The 16,702-nt window shown below is 38.6% G+C and overlaps 2 protein-coding genes across 4 annotated transcripts in view; both read left to right on the top strand.

The window, feature by feature from the left end:
• Nucleotides 1-8,744, top strand: part of epha6 (eph receptor A6) — a 77,220-nt gene extending 68,476 nt beyond the window's left edge. For both annotated transcript variants that reach the window (XM_085150440.1, XM_085150518.1), the window contains 8 exons: nucleotides 437-562; nucleotides 1,159-1,344; nucleotides 1,472-1,533; nucleotides 1,630-1,839; nucleotides 1,938-2,087; nucleotides 2,246-2,439; nucleotides 3,886-4,035; nucleotides 5,688-8,744. In XM_085150440.1, coding sequence (XP_085006566.1) covers nucleotides 437-562; nucleotides 1,159-1,344; nucleotides 1,472-1,533; nucleotides 1,630-1,839; nucleotides 1,938-2,087; nucleotides 2,246-2,439; nucleotides 3,886-4,035; nucleotides 5,688-5,802 — 1,193 coding nt within the window. In that variant the 3' untranslated portion in view covers nucleotides 5,803-8,744. The remainder of the gene's footprint in view (nucleotides 1-436; nucleotides 563-1,158; nucleotides 1,345-1,471; nucleotides 1,534-1,629; nucleotides 1,840-1,937; nucleotides 2,088-2,245; nucleotides 2,440-3,885; nucleotides 4,036-5,687) is intronic.
• LOC146525546 (ADP-ribosylation factor-like protein 6) lies at nucleotides 8,587-16,670 on the top strand. Of its 2 annotated transcripts, none has more exons than XM_085150767.1 (8): nucleotides 8,587-8,742; nucleotides 9,632-9,785; nucleotides 10,500-10,561; nucleotides 10,714-10,782; nucleotides 10,861-10,955; nucleotides 11,142-11,271; nucleotides 12,417-12,472; nucleotides 15,522-16,670. In XM_085150767.1, exons 2-8 carry the CDS (start codon nucleotides 9,666-9,668, stop codon nucleotides 15,545-15,547), a joined length of 558 nt encoding a protein of 185 aa, XP_085006893.1. In that variant the 5' UTR covers nucleotides 8,587-8,742; nucleotides 9,632-9,665; the 3' UTR covers nucleotides 15,548-16,670. The 2 variants fall into 2 exon arrangements, with proteins under 2 accessions (XP_085006893.1, XP_085006972.1); XM_085150846.1 differs by lacking the exon at nucleotides 8,587-8,742 and adding an exon at nucleotides 8,801-8,946.
• The last annotated feature ends 32 nt before the right edge of the window (nucleotides 16,671-16,702 follow it).

Below are 16,702 nucleotides of genomic sequence, written 5' to 3'. Positions count from 1 at the left end.
TTCTCATGCAAGTCATGCAGGACGAGAATTTCATAATCAAATAACCTATCATTCAACGTCTCACTCTGAGACAAAGTTAAGAGATCTTTTATACCCTCCTGGACCTGATTAGATAATGTTAGATATGAGAATTTCCATACCTTATGTGTAAAAATCAATCATTCACTCAATCAATAAAAATTATCATTTTTTTTCCCTGGGCAGAATTCATCTTTAGTTCAGTTTGTGTTTAAAAACCCTTTAACAATCTCTCTGAGCACATGTGTTTAACACTGTTCTCTCTGTCTGGTTGTGTGTCCTTGTTGTGGAGAAATGTGTAAGACCTTTATCCTACTTGTACTCATGTATCAAAGCAGTTCAACCTCATTTCTAACTTTTATGTGCTACTCCACAATATACATAAAATAATACATTATATTGTCTGTTTCTCTTCTAGTCCCATTTTCTGGAATAAAGACCTATGTGGATCCAGATACATATGAAGACCCCACTCAGGCTGTGGAGGAATTTGCCAAAGAGATAAACCCCTCTTACATATGCATCGAGAGGGTGATAGGCGCAGGTAAAACAACTAATACAAATCAGTAAGTCATGATAATTCATCGGATGAAATAGACACGAGAGGCAATCCAGTGTTTGCCACTACTTCAACCTGGGGTTTTTTTCCAAGAAAGTGATACGTAGGCATTTGCAAAACTTGCCAGTAATGTTTGTCTGCTATATAAAAAGAAATGCTGAAGCATATTAGTATTGGCCCTTAGAGATGCTAACACTGCAGGCTTTGAATAATGGAGTTTGATGGTTCATTAATTTGAACAGATTGTGTCGGCTTATAAACCCCTGAGTAATTATGAAGGTGCCCCCTTTCAGGGGTTTCTGTAATATGAGCTCCATCTGGTGGAACCCATGTGCAGTTGCATGGTTTTAAATATGTCAGACAACTAACTGTACAGTAGGCCTAGTGGTAATGAATTTCATATATCTCCTCCAGTGATTAGGCCACTTGACTATCTGAGTCATGTTCATTTTTATTTCGTCTGTCGTTTTCACTTTAGAGTAAAGATCCAGGAACAATACCCAGCCTTTAATCTGTTTTCTAGTTTTTATTTTGAATATGTTTTATTATGTAAGTGAAAGGAAATCTACTGTGTTTTGTAGGTGAATTTGGAGAAGTCTGCAGTGGCCGTTTGCGTGTACCAGGCAGGATGGACATCTCTGTGGCAATAAAGACCCTTAAGGGTGGTTATATGGACCAACAGAGACGAGACTTTTTGCGTGAGGCCTCGATCATGGGGCAGTTTAACAACCCCAACATCATCAGGCTGGAGGGAGTGGTCACTAAGAGTAAGCTCTTTACACAGCTTGACTTCCGTTTCTTGTTTTGGGGTTGGGTTTTTTTTTTGCATTTTTGCAGTTGGGTCTCTTTTCTTTCCGTTGAGCTGTCAAATCAAGTCCTTCTCCTTTTCCTCAGGCAGACCAATAATGATAGTGGTGGAGTACATGGAAAATGGAGCACTGGACTCTTTCCTCCGGGTAAGGGGAATGCATGTTCACACTGATATGGTGCATTCCTGAAGATTGTCTTCTTCACACGCTATTTGTACCCTCTCTGTCTTAATACCACCTCAGGCACGTGATGGTCAGTTCACAGTGCTCCAGCTGGTTGGCATGCTGCGGGGCATCGCAGTTGGTATGACCTACCTTTCAGAAATGGGTTATGTTCACCGAGACCTAGCTGCTCGCAACATCTTGGTTGATGAAAACTTGGTGTGTAAGGTCTCCGATTTTGGCATGTCCAGAGTTCTTGAAGATGACACCGAAGCAGCCTACACAGCTACAGTGAGTGCAACTCCTGGATGATTTTACAGCATCAATAATGATAATGAAGTCTGAATATCGCCCTAACAAGAGGATCCTGTGTTTCTATTTTGCGTTAGGGAGGAAAGATACCAATACGCTGGACAGCACCAGAGGCAATTGCTTATGGAAAGTTTTCCTCAGCTAGTGATGTATGGAGCTATGGCATTGTCATGTGGGAAGTGATGTCATATGGAGAGAGGCCCTACTGGGAGATGTCCAATCAAGACGTAGGTTGCTTTTCGCTCTAAACTCCTCAGTATAGTCAACACTTCATTCAATTTCTTGCAATTCTGTCTCTTGTATGAGGAGTGTAACTCTTTAAACAAATGAATGAATCATTGTTTTATTTGAGATTCAACTGTATGTTTACTGACATTCATCTCAGGTCATTTTATCTATTGAAGAAGGCTATCGTCTACCAGCACCAATGGGCTGTCCTGTGACGCTGCATCAGCTCATGCTACACTGCTGGCAAAAGGAATACAGCCAGCGCCCACACTTCAGTGATGTGCTGTCGTTCCTCGACAAACTCATAATTAATCCCAGTGGGCTGCTGAATCTAGCCAATGATGTTCAGAGGTAAGTATCGGATAATGCAGAGACTGTTTCCATTGTTTATATACAGTATATACAGACACTAAGATAGTGTAGAATCTGGAAAATATGGAGCTGTTCTGCACTGAAAATAAGGCAAATTCATTTTCCTGGTCTTGAGTACAGTTACGACTATAGCATGTTGCTTTACATAAAAAACATTAAAAAAAAAATACATGCAATCATGATGGCATATATGGCTATGCATGCATTTAAAAAAAACATACGCAAAAATATGAGGACACATATAACCACGGTTAAAAGCATTTCAGCATAAACATTCAGGATGCAGAATGGGTGCATTTAACTACACAGAAAGGAATGTCTAAGAATTATAGCTACATAATTACACTAATAAAAAAAATTATGTTTGACATGTATGTATTGCATATTACTGTAGCGTCCCAGTGCATCACATCATAAACCAATAAAAATGTTGAACCTGAAGGAAACTATCAGAAAAGAATAGGTAGTAATTTTTTCGGATCAGCAATGGGAGAAAGTAGTATCCAATGTCCGTTATAGTACGTCCTGTGCCAGGTTACAACTTATCCAGTTCAAGGTGTTGTACAGGGTTTACTATTCAAAGTCTCATCTGTCTGAGATTTACCCACAAGTAATGGATCAGTGTGAGAGATGTCATGCCACCCCCATGTGACCTAGGCCATATGTTCTTTCTGTGCCCAAGACTCCATGGCTTCTGGAGTCAGTATTCAGTTATTCTTTCCAAGGCTCTTGGGACCCAAATCTGCATGGACCCTAGCTAGCTTTCTAGCTGTTTTTGGGCTTCCTTCAACACTGGTCTAACCGACCCTACACACTTCAAAATATTAGCCTTTACATCACTTTTGGCTAGACATTGCATCTTACTCCTTTGGAAATCTTCAAAGCCACCTTCAGTTTCTTTTTGGTTTAGAGATGTGATGTCATTTCTTAAATTGCAAAAGATAGGCCTTGTGACGAAGGGCAAATACAGAGAATTTTATCGTATCTGGGGCCCCTTCGTAAACTATTGCAAGTCATTAAACGCTCTACCAGCTGATTAGTATCATATCTCCCCCCCCCCCCCCCCTTTTTTTTTTTTTTTTGTGTGTGTTTTGGGGTTTGTTGTTTGTGTTTGTTTTGGGTTTCTTCTTAGGTTTTTTTTGTTTGTTTGTTTGTTTTTTCAATTTTATTTAAGCGTGTGTGTGGGTGTGCCTGTGTGTGTGTATTATCGTATCTGTTCATGTAAGAAAAACTAAAAAATATGTGAGGGGAACAGATTGTATTGTCATTGTAAACTAATGTACACTTGTCTCTCAATAAAAATATGAAAAAAAAGAAGAAAAGAATAGGTAGGTAAAGGTATAATTTTGATTGACTGGTAATTCTTATGCATCTAAACTGTTTATTCAAAGAATATTTCCTGTGTTTTTCTCTTTGCCATGTCAGTTTCGCTGACTCCCCAGACGACATGCCAGATTACCCTCTTTTCATCTCTATCGGCGACTGGCTCGACTCCATCAAAATGAGCCAGTATAAGAACAACTTTCTTGCAGCAGGATACACGACGCTGGATTCTATTTCAATCATGAGCATAGAGTGAGCAGAGCCAAATTATACAGAGAGCAGCTACAGTATCAAAACGTACACTAAAAGGAAACTAAGTTGCATAAAACGAGCCGGAAATATTGACACTGTAAAAAACACGATTCAACTATTGAGTTTTGTCCAGCGCTGTGCAGTTGTTTTTTAAATATCCTATTTTTTTATGCTGTGTGTGCCTGCTGGTTTAACCACAGCACGATCAAGAAACTTGAACTACAATACTGTTCTAAAAGTCTTAAATTTGCTAGGAAAACAGGAAATTGGTATAGGGAATTATTGGAATATGTAATATGTAAAGTTTTTTTTTTTTAAAAGTCATATTGGTATGACTACCTTACCTATTCTTCAACACAACTTGAACTCTCTTAGGTAAGCTTACTTGTAAGTTCTTTAAGTAGTCTTCAGGAACAGTTCTCCAGGTTTTTTTAAGGACTTTCAAAGCTCGTCTTTAGATGTTGGCTGCCTTTTGTTCTTTTCTCTATAAAGACAATCCCACACTGCTTCAATAATGTTAAAGTCTGGTTCTGGGGAGGCCAATCCATGACTGGTAGTGCTCCATTATGTGTTTTTCTTTCCAGGAATGCTTTTACTTCATTGGCAGTGTGATTGGAATCATTGGCATGCGGAAAATGAAACTGTTGTCAATCAGATATTTTCTGGATGGCATTTTCTGTTTCCATGATTTCATTTGAAAACATCCCCAACACCACTGGCTGAAATGCACCCAGAAACCATGACACAGGCTCCACCGTGTTTTACACAGGGTTGTACACACTTACTGTTGTGCATCTCTGACCTCCTCCATAGATACTGATGCTGGTTTGACCAAAAACTTCAAATGTGGATTCATCACTCAATCAGACCTATTGACACTGATACCACAGGCTTTTCTCCTCCTTTCCCTTTCTAAGAATGCTTCTTGACAGGCATCCTCAATTGAGACCACTTCTTTGCTTGTCTTTGCTGAATTTATTTTTGCTGATTCTTAAGAAATTTACTTTCAGATAGTGTTCAGCTACGGTGTAGAGGGTTTTTTTTTTAAGTTCTTTACTTCTTCTTTTGTACTCCACTTATCCAGTTTTCTCTAATTTGTTAAGAACACACTGCATATTATGTAAAGATATGCCAGGTTTTCAGCTAATAGCACTTTGGGAATCATCTTTTTGGTACAAAAAAAGCTCATGTTTGACAAACTTTGTTGTCATTGACATTTTTTAGACTGAACTAAAGACACTGTAACAAATTATTTGTTTTTGCAACATACAGGTAGTAACACAACACTAATTCAGGTGCTTTTTTATGTTTGTCCAATTTGTCAGTGTAAACCACCTAAAAAATAAAGGACTTCACTGAAAATGAGTGATAAAGCAGCCAGTCCAAAGACAAGCTTTGGAGAACTATTGCTCAAGACCACTTTAAAAATTACAATAAAGTTTGCCTCCTTGGATGTAAATTATTAAGAAGTGTTGGCTCAAGACTTTTACACAGTACTCTATGTCAAGTTTAATTCACATACGCTGACTGTGTAACATAAACTACAACACTGCCACTATTGTGCGTCAACTTTTTGCTTGTTACAGTTTTGTGTTTTCCTTGTTGTAGAAAGTAGGTTTGCTGTTCTTATCTCTTCTCTCCTCTTTCTTCAGTGACATCAGACGTATTGGAGTCTGTTTGATTGGCCATCAGAGGAGAATCATAAGCAGCATACAGTCCCTTCGCCTGCAGCTTCACCACATCCAGCAGAGTGGCTTTCAAGTGTGAGCCCATTGCACAGAGTCAGACTGTGTGTACAAACTGAGCTGGAAACAAGTTCCTTGGCATCGTCATTCAACTAATTGCACAAAACACCAGACTCTTAGGTGTAGCAGGTACCACATGCTGCTCGTATGAGAGCGGTCTGCTGCTAGACCACATGTGGTCTAGTAAGCACACACATCATCATCTGGATCATTATCAATACAGCCTCCACAACAACCAACCTCTGGCGTTGGCCAAATGCGGTCTCTTTATTATCTCAGCAAATACTAGCATTCACTTGAATTTAGGACTTCTTTTCTCTAGTATCTATTCAAGTGTTCACCAATACCTCTTCTCTTTCCAAGTGACAATCCAATGGTTTGTATTGACTTTGAATGGTCTAAAGTTTCTTACCTCATGACCAGAGAAGATGAGGACAGGAGAAATCATTTGGTGATGTGTGGTACAGTGCGTGACTTTAATAACTACCTTTCCAGCTGGTTTATGAAACACTTCACTTAAAAGAATAAAGATTGACCGGATGGTAAAATACAATCATGTTTTTTGAACTGAAGACCGCTGAATGTCAAAAGATTTTATAGAAATGTATGTTCTCTCTTCATGATGATGCAGTATGTCTTGTACAAAAAGTCTTGTGAAAATTGTATGTTTTATCCAGTATGTTGGTTCCTGAATAAACAACCCTATTTTAATACTTTGTTTTCTCTCAGACTTTAACCACCCCTGGCCTCAATGTCTACATGTGCCACACATTTCATTAGGTACACTTTGCCAGTACAGGATTACACCTTGAGTCAACAAGGTGTTGGAAACATTTTGATATATGGAATAGAAGTTTTCTGAATAGCTGATGCAAAACAGGATGCTATTTACATCAATTTGGACTCTATCATGTTGCAACAGAAATCAAGACTAATCAATCCAAGTAACATCTATAAAAAACGTTCTGCTTTTGGTGAACTGTAGTCTCAGTGGTGCTTTTCTGAACTGTAGCCTCCGTTTTCTGCTCTCAGCTGACAGGAGTAACAAAAGGTATGGTCTTGTGCTGCTGTAGCCCATCTGCTTCAAAGTTTTGATGTTTTGTGTGTTCAGAAATGCTCATCTACATACCTTGGTTGCAATGAGTGGTTATCTGAGTAACTATTGCCTTCCTAGCTGGTCAAAACAGTGTGCCCATTCTCTTCTGGCATCAGGAAGGCATTTCAGCCCGAAGAACTGGCTGGATCACTGGGTGTTTTCTGTTTTATTGACGGTTCTTTGTAAACTCTAGAGATGGCTGGGCAGGAAAATCAACAGTTTCTGAAATAGACAGGCCAGCATGTCTGGCACCAAAAACCATGCCAAATCATACTTCACTTAAATCATCTTTTTTCCTGATGCTCAGTGTGAACCTCAGCAGGTCTTATTGACCTGCACTGAGTTTCTGCCCTGTGACTAGCTGAGAAGATATTTACCTTAACAAGCAGGTGAACAGGTATACCTAATGAAGTGGCAAGGGAACCAATTTCAGACACACGGGCACGCACACACACCCACACACACACATACACACACACAGATGTCCATAGATGCCATCTCTCACTCAAAAACAAGTTATCTTAATTGTCACTCAGAAGACTGACACATTTTCTGTGTCACTGTCAGGTGAGTTTGTCACATGGGTGCTTATCGAAGGTGCTAGGTGAAAGCCATGTCTGGCCTAAGTAGGTGTTCAGTATGTACACATTTTTAGATTCTGTGAGAAATGTCGCTTTTTTATGGCTTACAGTCATTATTTTATATCAGAACTGTCTGTAGGGATTTGTACTTAACAGTGAAAATATGTAGTTACACAATACTTTGGATAGTGAAGGTTAACATAAAAGTAGTTTGGTTCTCAGTATATTAGCAATGTCTTGCCTATAAGACATCAGTAGATTAATTAAGACAATCAAATTATTGCTTCACTTTTAAAAAATGTTTCTTGTTTATGATAATTTCAGATTAATTATGATAATTTCAGATTAATTGTTTCGTGGTTGTATTTTCTTTGATTGTGTTTTTGATGTGTTTCCTTGCGTTCCCTTATTCTAGATAATAGAATAACTTGTTTTGGAAAGTGAATACGGTCAGTAAAGATCAGTGTGAATATGCCATTGCTTGTGCCATAATGTCACCTAGAGCAGGGGTGTCAAACACCTTTTTCATCGTGGGTCACATACAGCCCACTTTGATCCTTAAGTGGGCTGGCCCAATGAAACTCCCCTTTCTGTCCATGTAAAGACAGTCAACTAAACATTTAATCCCTGAAATATTTAAACAGAAGAAAAAGAAGTACATTTCCAGCAGTATTAGTTTTCTTTACATGATAAATGTGTAAAAATACAGAAAATGTTCTGGCAGCTCATTCCCCAGACGGTTCTGTATTTACAATAGCCATAATGTATGATATAGTTATAAATAAAGGTATTTTTAAGCATTTGATATTTATTTATTTTTTTGTCTTTTTGGAATTTTATCGATTACTTCACTACTTTAGTGTAGTGTGAATGGCAGTGGGGGAGGTCCATATCAATAGAAAAAGCTGTAAAACATATATACAGTAAAATACAGTTCAAAAATCTTCACATTTTCCAAAGCCTTCCAGTGGGCCTGATTTCAGTCTTTGCCGGGGTGAATCTGCCTTCTAGGCCTTATGTTTGACACACCTTGCGTGCCTAAAACCTGGCTGCTAAAGGTATCAGATTGGAAGTAAGTTTTGTTCTGCCCTGTAGGGGTCAGACTAGAGTCAATTCGGTGGTCTCCCAGCAACACAGCGTAAATAACTCAGTGGGTTTTTCAGCAGGTCATGGAGCTTAAGAGGCAAGCAGAGAAATGAATGCAAAAACGATTTAATATTAAGTGAAGTGAAGTAAAGGGAAGGGAAGTGCGACTCGAACGTAGGCACTCAAGCGAAAATTACAGGTAAAGTACATCTTCAATATACACTTTAGCACAGGATAATACAAGCTAACCATAGCTAAAGCATCACTAGCTGTCGTGGTAAAGCAACGATGAACTATATTGCCTTGATGGCTGAGACTGTTCATTTAAATATCGAGTACCGCACAAGGCTTTAAAAGCCTACCGCGTTAAGAGGGCTCGCTGATGTAAAGCTTGTGGAAAGAGGTTGGCTAAGGCTAACTAGCTTCAGTAACAACAAGAGATTAACGAAGTAGCAGTAGCGACTGTTAATTATATTGTAGAGCCCACTAAGCACGTTAGCTGAGGCTAACAATAACAAGGTTAAATGTTGTTGGGTTTGGCGAGGCATAAACACAAACGCTATTTCTTGGCGTTATGCCGTCCAGCTGTTATTGCAGCTACTTGAGTGTGAATGCTAATTATGCAGCAGAAATGTGAACTTGTTCAGTTTTCGCTGTCCCTTTGGTGATCTCAGAGCTAACGATGAGTACTGTAACTATGCTAGCAATGAAATATGAAACGTTTCCCACACAGGACACGTTCCCATTCCCATAAAGTCTAGATTACTCATTATTTTTGTAGAAGTGGCTTAATGTTATCGAACAACAACAGATTATGTCGCACAGCCCAGTTACCGTGTGATTACATTCGGGCTCACCAGGCTAAAGTATAACATTTAAAAATGTAGTTCCTAGGACTGACTTGTTTGTTTCTGATAGCCATTGCATGTGATTAGCAACAGGTGGGTGACCACAGCTTCTTTAGATTTACAGGTCCTCATGTTGTGAATTTTCCAGGACACGTGAAGTACCCTGTATAATCTCCAGCACTTGCTGTAAAGTATTGCTGCATTCTAAATGTTTCTGTGTTTATGTTATGTTACTTGAAGGTCATAAAGACAGCTGATGGTTGCTGAGTAGCCAATGGGGTTGTTTGACAAGTTGGCGGGATGGCTGGGCTTAAAGAAGGAGGTGAACGTGCTGTGTCTCGGTCTGGACAACAGTGGAAAAACCACCATCATCAACAGACTGAAGCCCTCGAATGTAAGTCTTTCTAATACAAGAGATGTTGCATCACTCATCTTTATGTTGATAACGCTGATGAGAAAGGTGAAGGTGGGGTGGAGATGGGTGTCGGGGGTGATTTATGACAGAAGGATACCAGCAATAGTAAAACGAAAGGTTTAGAAGATGGTAAATAGTAAATGGCCTGTATTTGTATAGCGCTTTACTAGTCCCTAAGGACCCCAAAGCGCTTTACACAACCAGTCATCCACCCATTCTATGATGTATGGTTTGGAGACAGGGGCACTGACAAAAAGACAGGAGGCACAGCTAAAGATGGCAGAGTTGAAAATGCTCAGATTTTGTTTGCACTCACCAGAATGGACAAGAGTAGAAATGACTACATCAGAGGGACAGTTCAGGTCAAGCGGTTCGGAGACAAAGTTAGGAAGGCAAGTCTGACATGCTTTGGGCTTGTGCAGAAGAGGGATAGTGGATATACTGGAAAGAGGATGTTGAATGTGGAGTTGCCAGGCAGGAGGAAAAGTGAAAAACCACAGAGAAGATTTGAAGATGTAGTGAAGGGGGGCATGCAGGGGGTTGGTATGACAGAGGAGGATGTCGAGGATAGGGTGAGATGTAGCCAATACAATGAGAAAAAGACAGTACTGTAGAGGGAATGTTGCTACTACTAAATACTGTGTTTTCCCCACCTGAAGCTGCTAATGAGAACATGGTGCCGTTCTTTTTCAGGCTCAGGTACAAGATATTGTCCCAACAATTGGCTTCAGCATAGAGAAGTTCAAGACATCCAGGTAGCTGCTGTGGTTTAATATTGAATTGAAACCCAGTAAAGTATTGTCATCCTTTACATTATTGAACATCTGTTACAGATTAATATATTTTGTTGCTTGTCTCGTTACTTACATAAACTTCATACACATGTGATTTTCTTCTCTTCTTCTAGTCTTTCTTTCACAGTGTTTGACATGTCAGGTCAAGGCAGATACAGAAACCTTTGGGAACATTACTACAAGTGAGTGTGAGCCCAAAACAGCCTTTGCAAGATTTTTGTTTTGATATACATTAATTAATATATCTCAACTCTTCCCAGGGAGGGCCAGGCTATCATATTTGTCATTGATAGCGCAGACAAACTGAGGATGGTAGTGGCCAAAGAAGAACTGGACACATTACTTAATCATCCTGGTAAGGATTTTTTGTTTTACCCACTTGTTCACATATTTATTTTGTGTAAGATTAAATCAAGTTTAAAGGTTTCTTTTTTAAATGCCTTTTTAAATTTAGTTTCAAAATATTGTTCATTTATTTGAAGCTAATAACATTTCTAATTAAGAGCACAACTCTGAAACTTTAATCTCTCTCTCCTTGCAGATATTAAACACCGGAGGATCCCCATTCTGTTCTTTGCTAATAAGATGGATATGAGGGATGCTCTGACTTCAGTTAAAGTCTCACAGCTGCTGTGTTTGGAGAACATCAAAGACAAACCCTGGCACATCTGGTACGAGCTTTTACTTTTATGTCATTGCCATTGAAGCAGTGTAGTTATTATAGACACAACAGCTACACTGCAATCTGATGTGAGCATACCAGCACCATTCGCGGTTTTCCTGATGTATCACATTATACGAAAGTCCATTTCAAGGGCAGAACAAGTTTTATTACACAGCATGCAAGTTTGTTTTTTTGTTATTGTCTGGTGTACGATCATATTGGACTAAGATGCCCAAACTGTACTGATCACTTCCTCTCGGCAGAAGTCCAGGATATTAATACTGGCACATTGATATTGTATGACTGGAAATAGTTCTGATGAACATCTATTTTATTTAGTTCAGTTTTATTTATACAGCGCTAAATCACAACAACACTCGCCTCAAGGCGCTTTGTATTGTAAGGTAAAACCTACAATAATACATACAGAGAAAAACCCAACAATCAGATGACCCCCTATCAGCAAGCACTTTGGCGACAGTGGGAAGGAAAAACTCCCCTTTAACAGGAAGTAACCAGTTGGGATGATGGGAGGAAGACAGGATAAATCTGACATCTGCCACAAGATGTCACATTAACCCAGCAAAAATATTTCTATCTCTTCACTGTTACACTAGAACATTTACTTCAGTGACCTGAGACTAAATTGCCCTATTGATTGACGCAAGCTCATTAACGCTTGACAATGAAAATGAATATTTTTTTATCCTTCACCAGAACAAAAAATACACAAAAACTTCTGCAATTTTTTTTCTTTTTTTATCCTGGTTGCAGATAAGATATATTATACATCTTATTATATGTGTTATCTTCATATATTATGAATTATACAGTGTCACAGGTGCACATTGTTAAATCTAAACATGGAAGAAAGAAATTAATTCCATGTTCTGTGCATGATTTTTGTGGAAAGGTCATTATATCTTTATTTGGGCAAGTGACACCACACACAACTAAGCGTACTAAGAGTATCCCATGTTAAATCACAAGACTGACAAAAAACCCTAAATAGAGATTTGTTACACGGTGGTTAATGGATTTCTTTCGATTTGCCTTTGCACCCTCAGTATTAAGGATGTGGATTTGGCAAAGCGGTCACTTGAAAGTTTTCTGCTTTGTGCTTTTATCAGTGTGTATTTTGATATTTTTCAGTGCCACCAATGCTCTAACAGGAGACGGTTTACAGGAGGGAGTCGACTGGTTACAAGGTATAGTAGGAATGAATATACATGAAAATGGGGAAAGTGGACATCCACTAGTGAGTTTATCTCACAGTGTAGTTCACTGTTAACCATTAGAGTACATATTACATACATTTTAAATGACTTTCAAGATTTATACAGTTAGGTTTTTTTTTTTGTTTTTGTTTTTTTTTTTGGAGGGGGGGGGGTTGATATGACTGTATGCTGTACTGTGAAACTAACAAGCGTATTTTTCTGTCTATAAGGCGCACTTAAAATCCTTTAATTTTCTCAAAAACCAACAGTACAGTACAGTACCGAAGTAGGGAGCCTCGCGGAGTAACGTGGGTCCGAACTCCGCTTCAGGTCCCCAAAGTCAAACGATCACTGCGGCATCACTGAGCATTCAAAACTGTCTAAATTCTTTCATCTTTAATAAAATGATCAGTGTTACTGCTTTACCAGGTGTAACAATTAAGTTTAACATCTAGGCATCTATGAAAACAGAATTTATTACATTTTAACGGAGTTGGAAGTTAACAGGAAGTTAGCTTGCTAGTTTCCACCTAAACATGATATACCATGTTCTGACTGAGAGATTTCTGAAAAGAATTAAAACGTACAGCTCTGCTAACACTTCCAACATAAATGAAGACAGAAAACTAAACAGCAGTGACTTCTGTAGTTGTTACTAAAGTTGAACTAGCTGGTATTTAATGATGTGCTACGTGATCGCTAGCGACACAGCTAGGTTTGCATAACATAAACAGTGAAGCTGGAGGATGAATGCTAACTTTTTTCCACTCGATAAAAGTTAACAAGAACGTTCCTGATGGTTAGAGACAAATGCAGTCGCATGGCAGGATGCTGTAAACAGACCGAACTTCAGTCAGGAGAACAACTGAGATAATCCATCCACAATATAAAGTTGGTCATTAATATACTGCAACAACATGGGAGTAGAGCAGCTGCAAGAGAATTCAACATTAATAAATCAATGGTGCGGAAGTGGAGGAAGCAAGAAGAATGAGTTGAGTAAAGTTTGACTTATCAGACTGTTTTGTTTCACTTAATGCACCTTATAATCCGGTGCACCTTATGGTCTGAAAAATATGGTAATTCAGCCACGTGTAAAACTACGCTTAGCAGGAGTAACTTGAAGTAAACCTTTTCTTTATGATTTTATCGGCCTTTCACATGAAGGAGGAAATTCCAGTCCACTTTTGGTTCACTCTTCTTTACAGTGTTGTTTTAGTTCATTGAGGTTTGCTTGCATTTTATGCACAGCTCTCTTAAGGTCCCAATAGATTCTTTTCTTTTTCAGCCGTTCTGTTGTAGATTTGCTGCTATGCTTGGGATTATTGTCTTGCTGCATGATGCAATTTCAGCCAAGCTTTAGTTTTTGTACAGATGGTTTCCTCTGTAAACTTTGATATAGAGAGGAGTTCATGGTCAACTCCATACTTGTTTAGTCTTTTTCAAATTTTACTGTTGAACTTTAACATTTAATATACTAAGGCCTGTAGCATCTGAGATGTAACTCTGACCTTTGTGTGAATTTACTGGGAGATCCACTGCTGTTAACACACAACAACCGCCAAAAACTTCTGTGTTTATAGTGGTGCTCGCACTTGCTGATCATCAATTAATCAAGTGTATTTGATTAGCAGCACCAGGCTGCCTCTTATCCTCTTAATTCTAACGGAAGCAGTAAGGATGCACTTAGGCTACATTCACACTGCAGGCGAAGGTGCATCAAATCTGACTTTTTTGACCCTATGCGACCTATATCCGATCATGGTATGACAGTGTGAACAGCACAAATCCGATATTTTCAAATCCGATCTGGGTCACTTTTGTATGTGGTACTGAATCCGATACATGTCTGATGTTTCAGAAAGCGACTACTGTTTGAACGGTCATGTCGCATTAAATTTGTCTTTTACGTCACTGACACAAGACAGACGCCAATTATCAGCACCGGAGAAGACATCGCAAACCCTTCCTGGCCATCCAGTGTAGATGTCAGTGAAACTGCTAGGAAGACAAAGTTGGAGAAACGTGAACATTTTATTTGTACTGTATAATCTGCAGATTCTTACAGAAATCTGCAACTATCCTTTGAAGTGCCGCTCCTCTCTAAAACAGCAATAAGAATAATTATTAGACCATATGTAAATAACAAAATAACCTTATAATTTAAAGCAAAATTGGGAAAACATAAAGTCCAAAACAGTCAACCAATATTGTTTGGTCTGGGTCTAAACAGAGCGCGTTTTGTGTGACGTCTTCTTTAGCGCATGTGGGCTGCTTTGAGGGTTCACACTAGAGCGCGTTTGCTGTCACATTTTATTTGTAGTGTGAACAAGCAGACAAAGAATCGGATTTGATCATTAAGACCTGCAGTGTGAACGTATAGCCTTAGTTCTTCACATGACTGCATACAGTCCTACGAAAACTGTCTTGTTCACACGACTAGTTGATAATCTTATTTTTTCATGCCTTTTTTGGAAAATTTTCAAATATCTTTTTGTTCAGCATATCAGAATGGTCATGTGTTTTATGTCATTGAGCAAAGCACAGTGTGTTCTGCATCATCATATTATTTTTCTTTTTATAACCTTTAATGCTCTCACTAAAATCCTGCCATAGATCAAATTATGCAGTGAGTACTAAATGCTGTGTTGTCTTATTGTTTTGCTGTCTAGTAGATGTTATTCAAAATTAGTTCTACCTTACTGGTTTATTGTCAGTGTGCCTTGGTTAGTGGAGAATAGGATTATTCGGGTGTAACAGTGAACCATGCCTAGATGTGTACCCTTTCCTATATCCTTAATAATGATGTCAGATTCATAAAGGGATGCTCTGCTCTGACGGTTATCGCTTAATTATCGAGTCGTCAGTTTAACGTGGAGTCAGAACGTTCATAGAATCAATGTGTTACTGCAGCATATGCCATTTTCTCCACAGATGACTTGGTCAGTATTCTGGTTTCCTGCATCATAAGTGATAGCAGTGCATAAATGAAACCTGTGCTGTATATTCCTTCTTAACCATACTTCTCACTTTTTTCCAGATCAAATCAAAACAATGCGAACATGAGGGCATGAAGGGGCATCGGCCAGAAGTCGCAGTCTAGTCTTTTATTAGTACCAAAATTCAATGTTCATAATGGGTTTTTGTTTTTTTCATTAATGTATTTTTGTCAGTCGAAAAAACTTGGTATCAGTAAAAAAATGTGAAGAGTGAATTGACTGTGAGGAAAAGGTCAGTGAGAAATCTGACTGAAGACATGACAAAGTGACAATGTTTAAAATTCCTAATGGACGTTTTGAAAGGAAAAATAATATTTAAAACATTCTCTCACTGAAGAAGTTTGTTTCCATTTATATCATCCCTTATTGTGTCCTTTTCCCCACTGACTCACGATTTATTTCCACTGCGCCATTACAGCAGGAGATAAATGCTGTCCTCTAAAATTTTATGGATGCTTTTTGAGAGCCTCCATATATCACACAAATTTCTAAAAGACAAACAATTTTGGGAAATTAGTGAAAGATTTTTTTCCCACCTCTGACATATGCCAAATGCTCTCTTATTTTCATTTTTTTGTGTTTCTCAGGGCCACTGCGGATACATTTCAATCTATTGCTCTCATATATATCTTCAGCATAGGCAAATCTTCTGCTGTTTGTGTCGTTAATACCAAATATTTACACATATTCCAGTGCGTCGCCTTTTTTCAAGTTTGCATAGAGGGCCATTTCACTGCCGCATTAAAAGAAAACAGCAACAGCTGTTCCCTTATTGCAGCTAGCATCACATGCAGCTCTGCTTTGTGTTTGATAACAATTGTTCCAGTTGTAGTCGAAGTGACAAAATTGTAAAATAAGTCGTGTGTATTTTTGTTCATGGGTAACAGTAACTGTAGGGTCTAGAGATCAGTTACCGAGCTGTAAAAGGATTTTCATACACGATTGTAATGCTAGCCTGTAATGTTTGTTCGAAAGTATTTTAACGTTTTCCTTTTTTTGCCTTATTTCATTGCTGAAAGGAAAATGTATCAAACATTGTGCTTCTTAGAATTGACTGATGGTACTTGTGATCAGAAGGCAGACCAGCTAAACAAAACATCTGCTCAGTCTGCACCAAGTCAAGACCACAAGCCTTTTGTCCTGTGCTTTAGCTGACTGAAAGCTTGCATTAAAAACAAGTACAGATCTGACTGTGTGGTTGTATTTTTGGGTGTGTGTGGGT

The sequence above is a fragment of the Neolamprologus multifasciatus genome, chromosome 1, assembly GCF_963576455.1.
Source record: "Neolamprologus multifasciatus chromosome 1, fNeoMul1.2, whole genome shotgun sequence".
NCBI lineage: Eukaryota > Metazoa > Chordata > Actinopteri > Cichliformes > Cichlidae > Neolamprologus > Neolamprologus multifasciatus.
This window is presented reverse-complemented; position numbering and strand designations above follow the sequence as displayed.

Excerpts from the sequence above, each read along its gene's own strand:
- LOC146525546 (XM_085150767.1), top strand. The coding sequence starts at position 9,666 with ATGGGGTTGTTTGACAAGTTGGCGGGATGGCTGGGCTTAAAGAAGGAG. Across the intron at positions 10,562-10,713 it reads GAGAAGTTCAAGACATCCAG|TCTTTCTTTCACAGTGTTTG; the intron begins GTAGCTGCTGTG and ends CTCTTCTTCTAG. Across the intron at positions 12,473-15,521 it reads GGGAGTCGACTGGTTACAAG|ATCAAATCAAAACAATGCGA; the intron begins GTATAGTAGGAA and ends ACTTTTTTCCAG.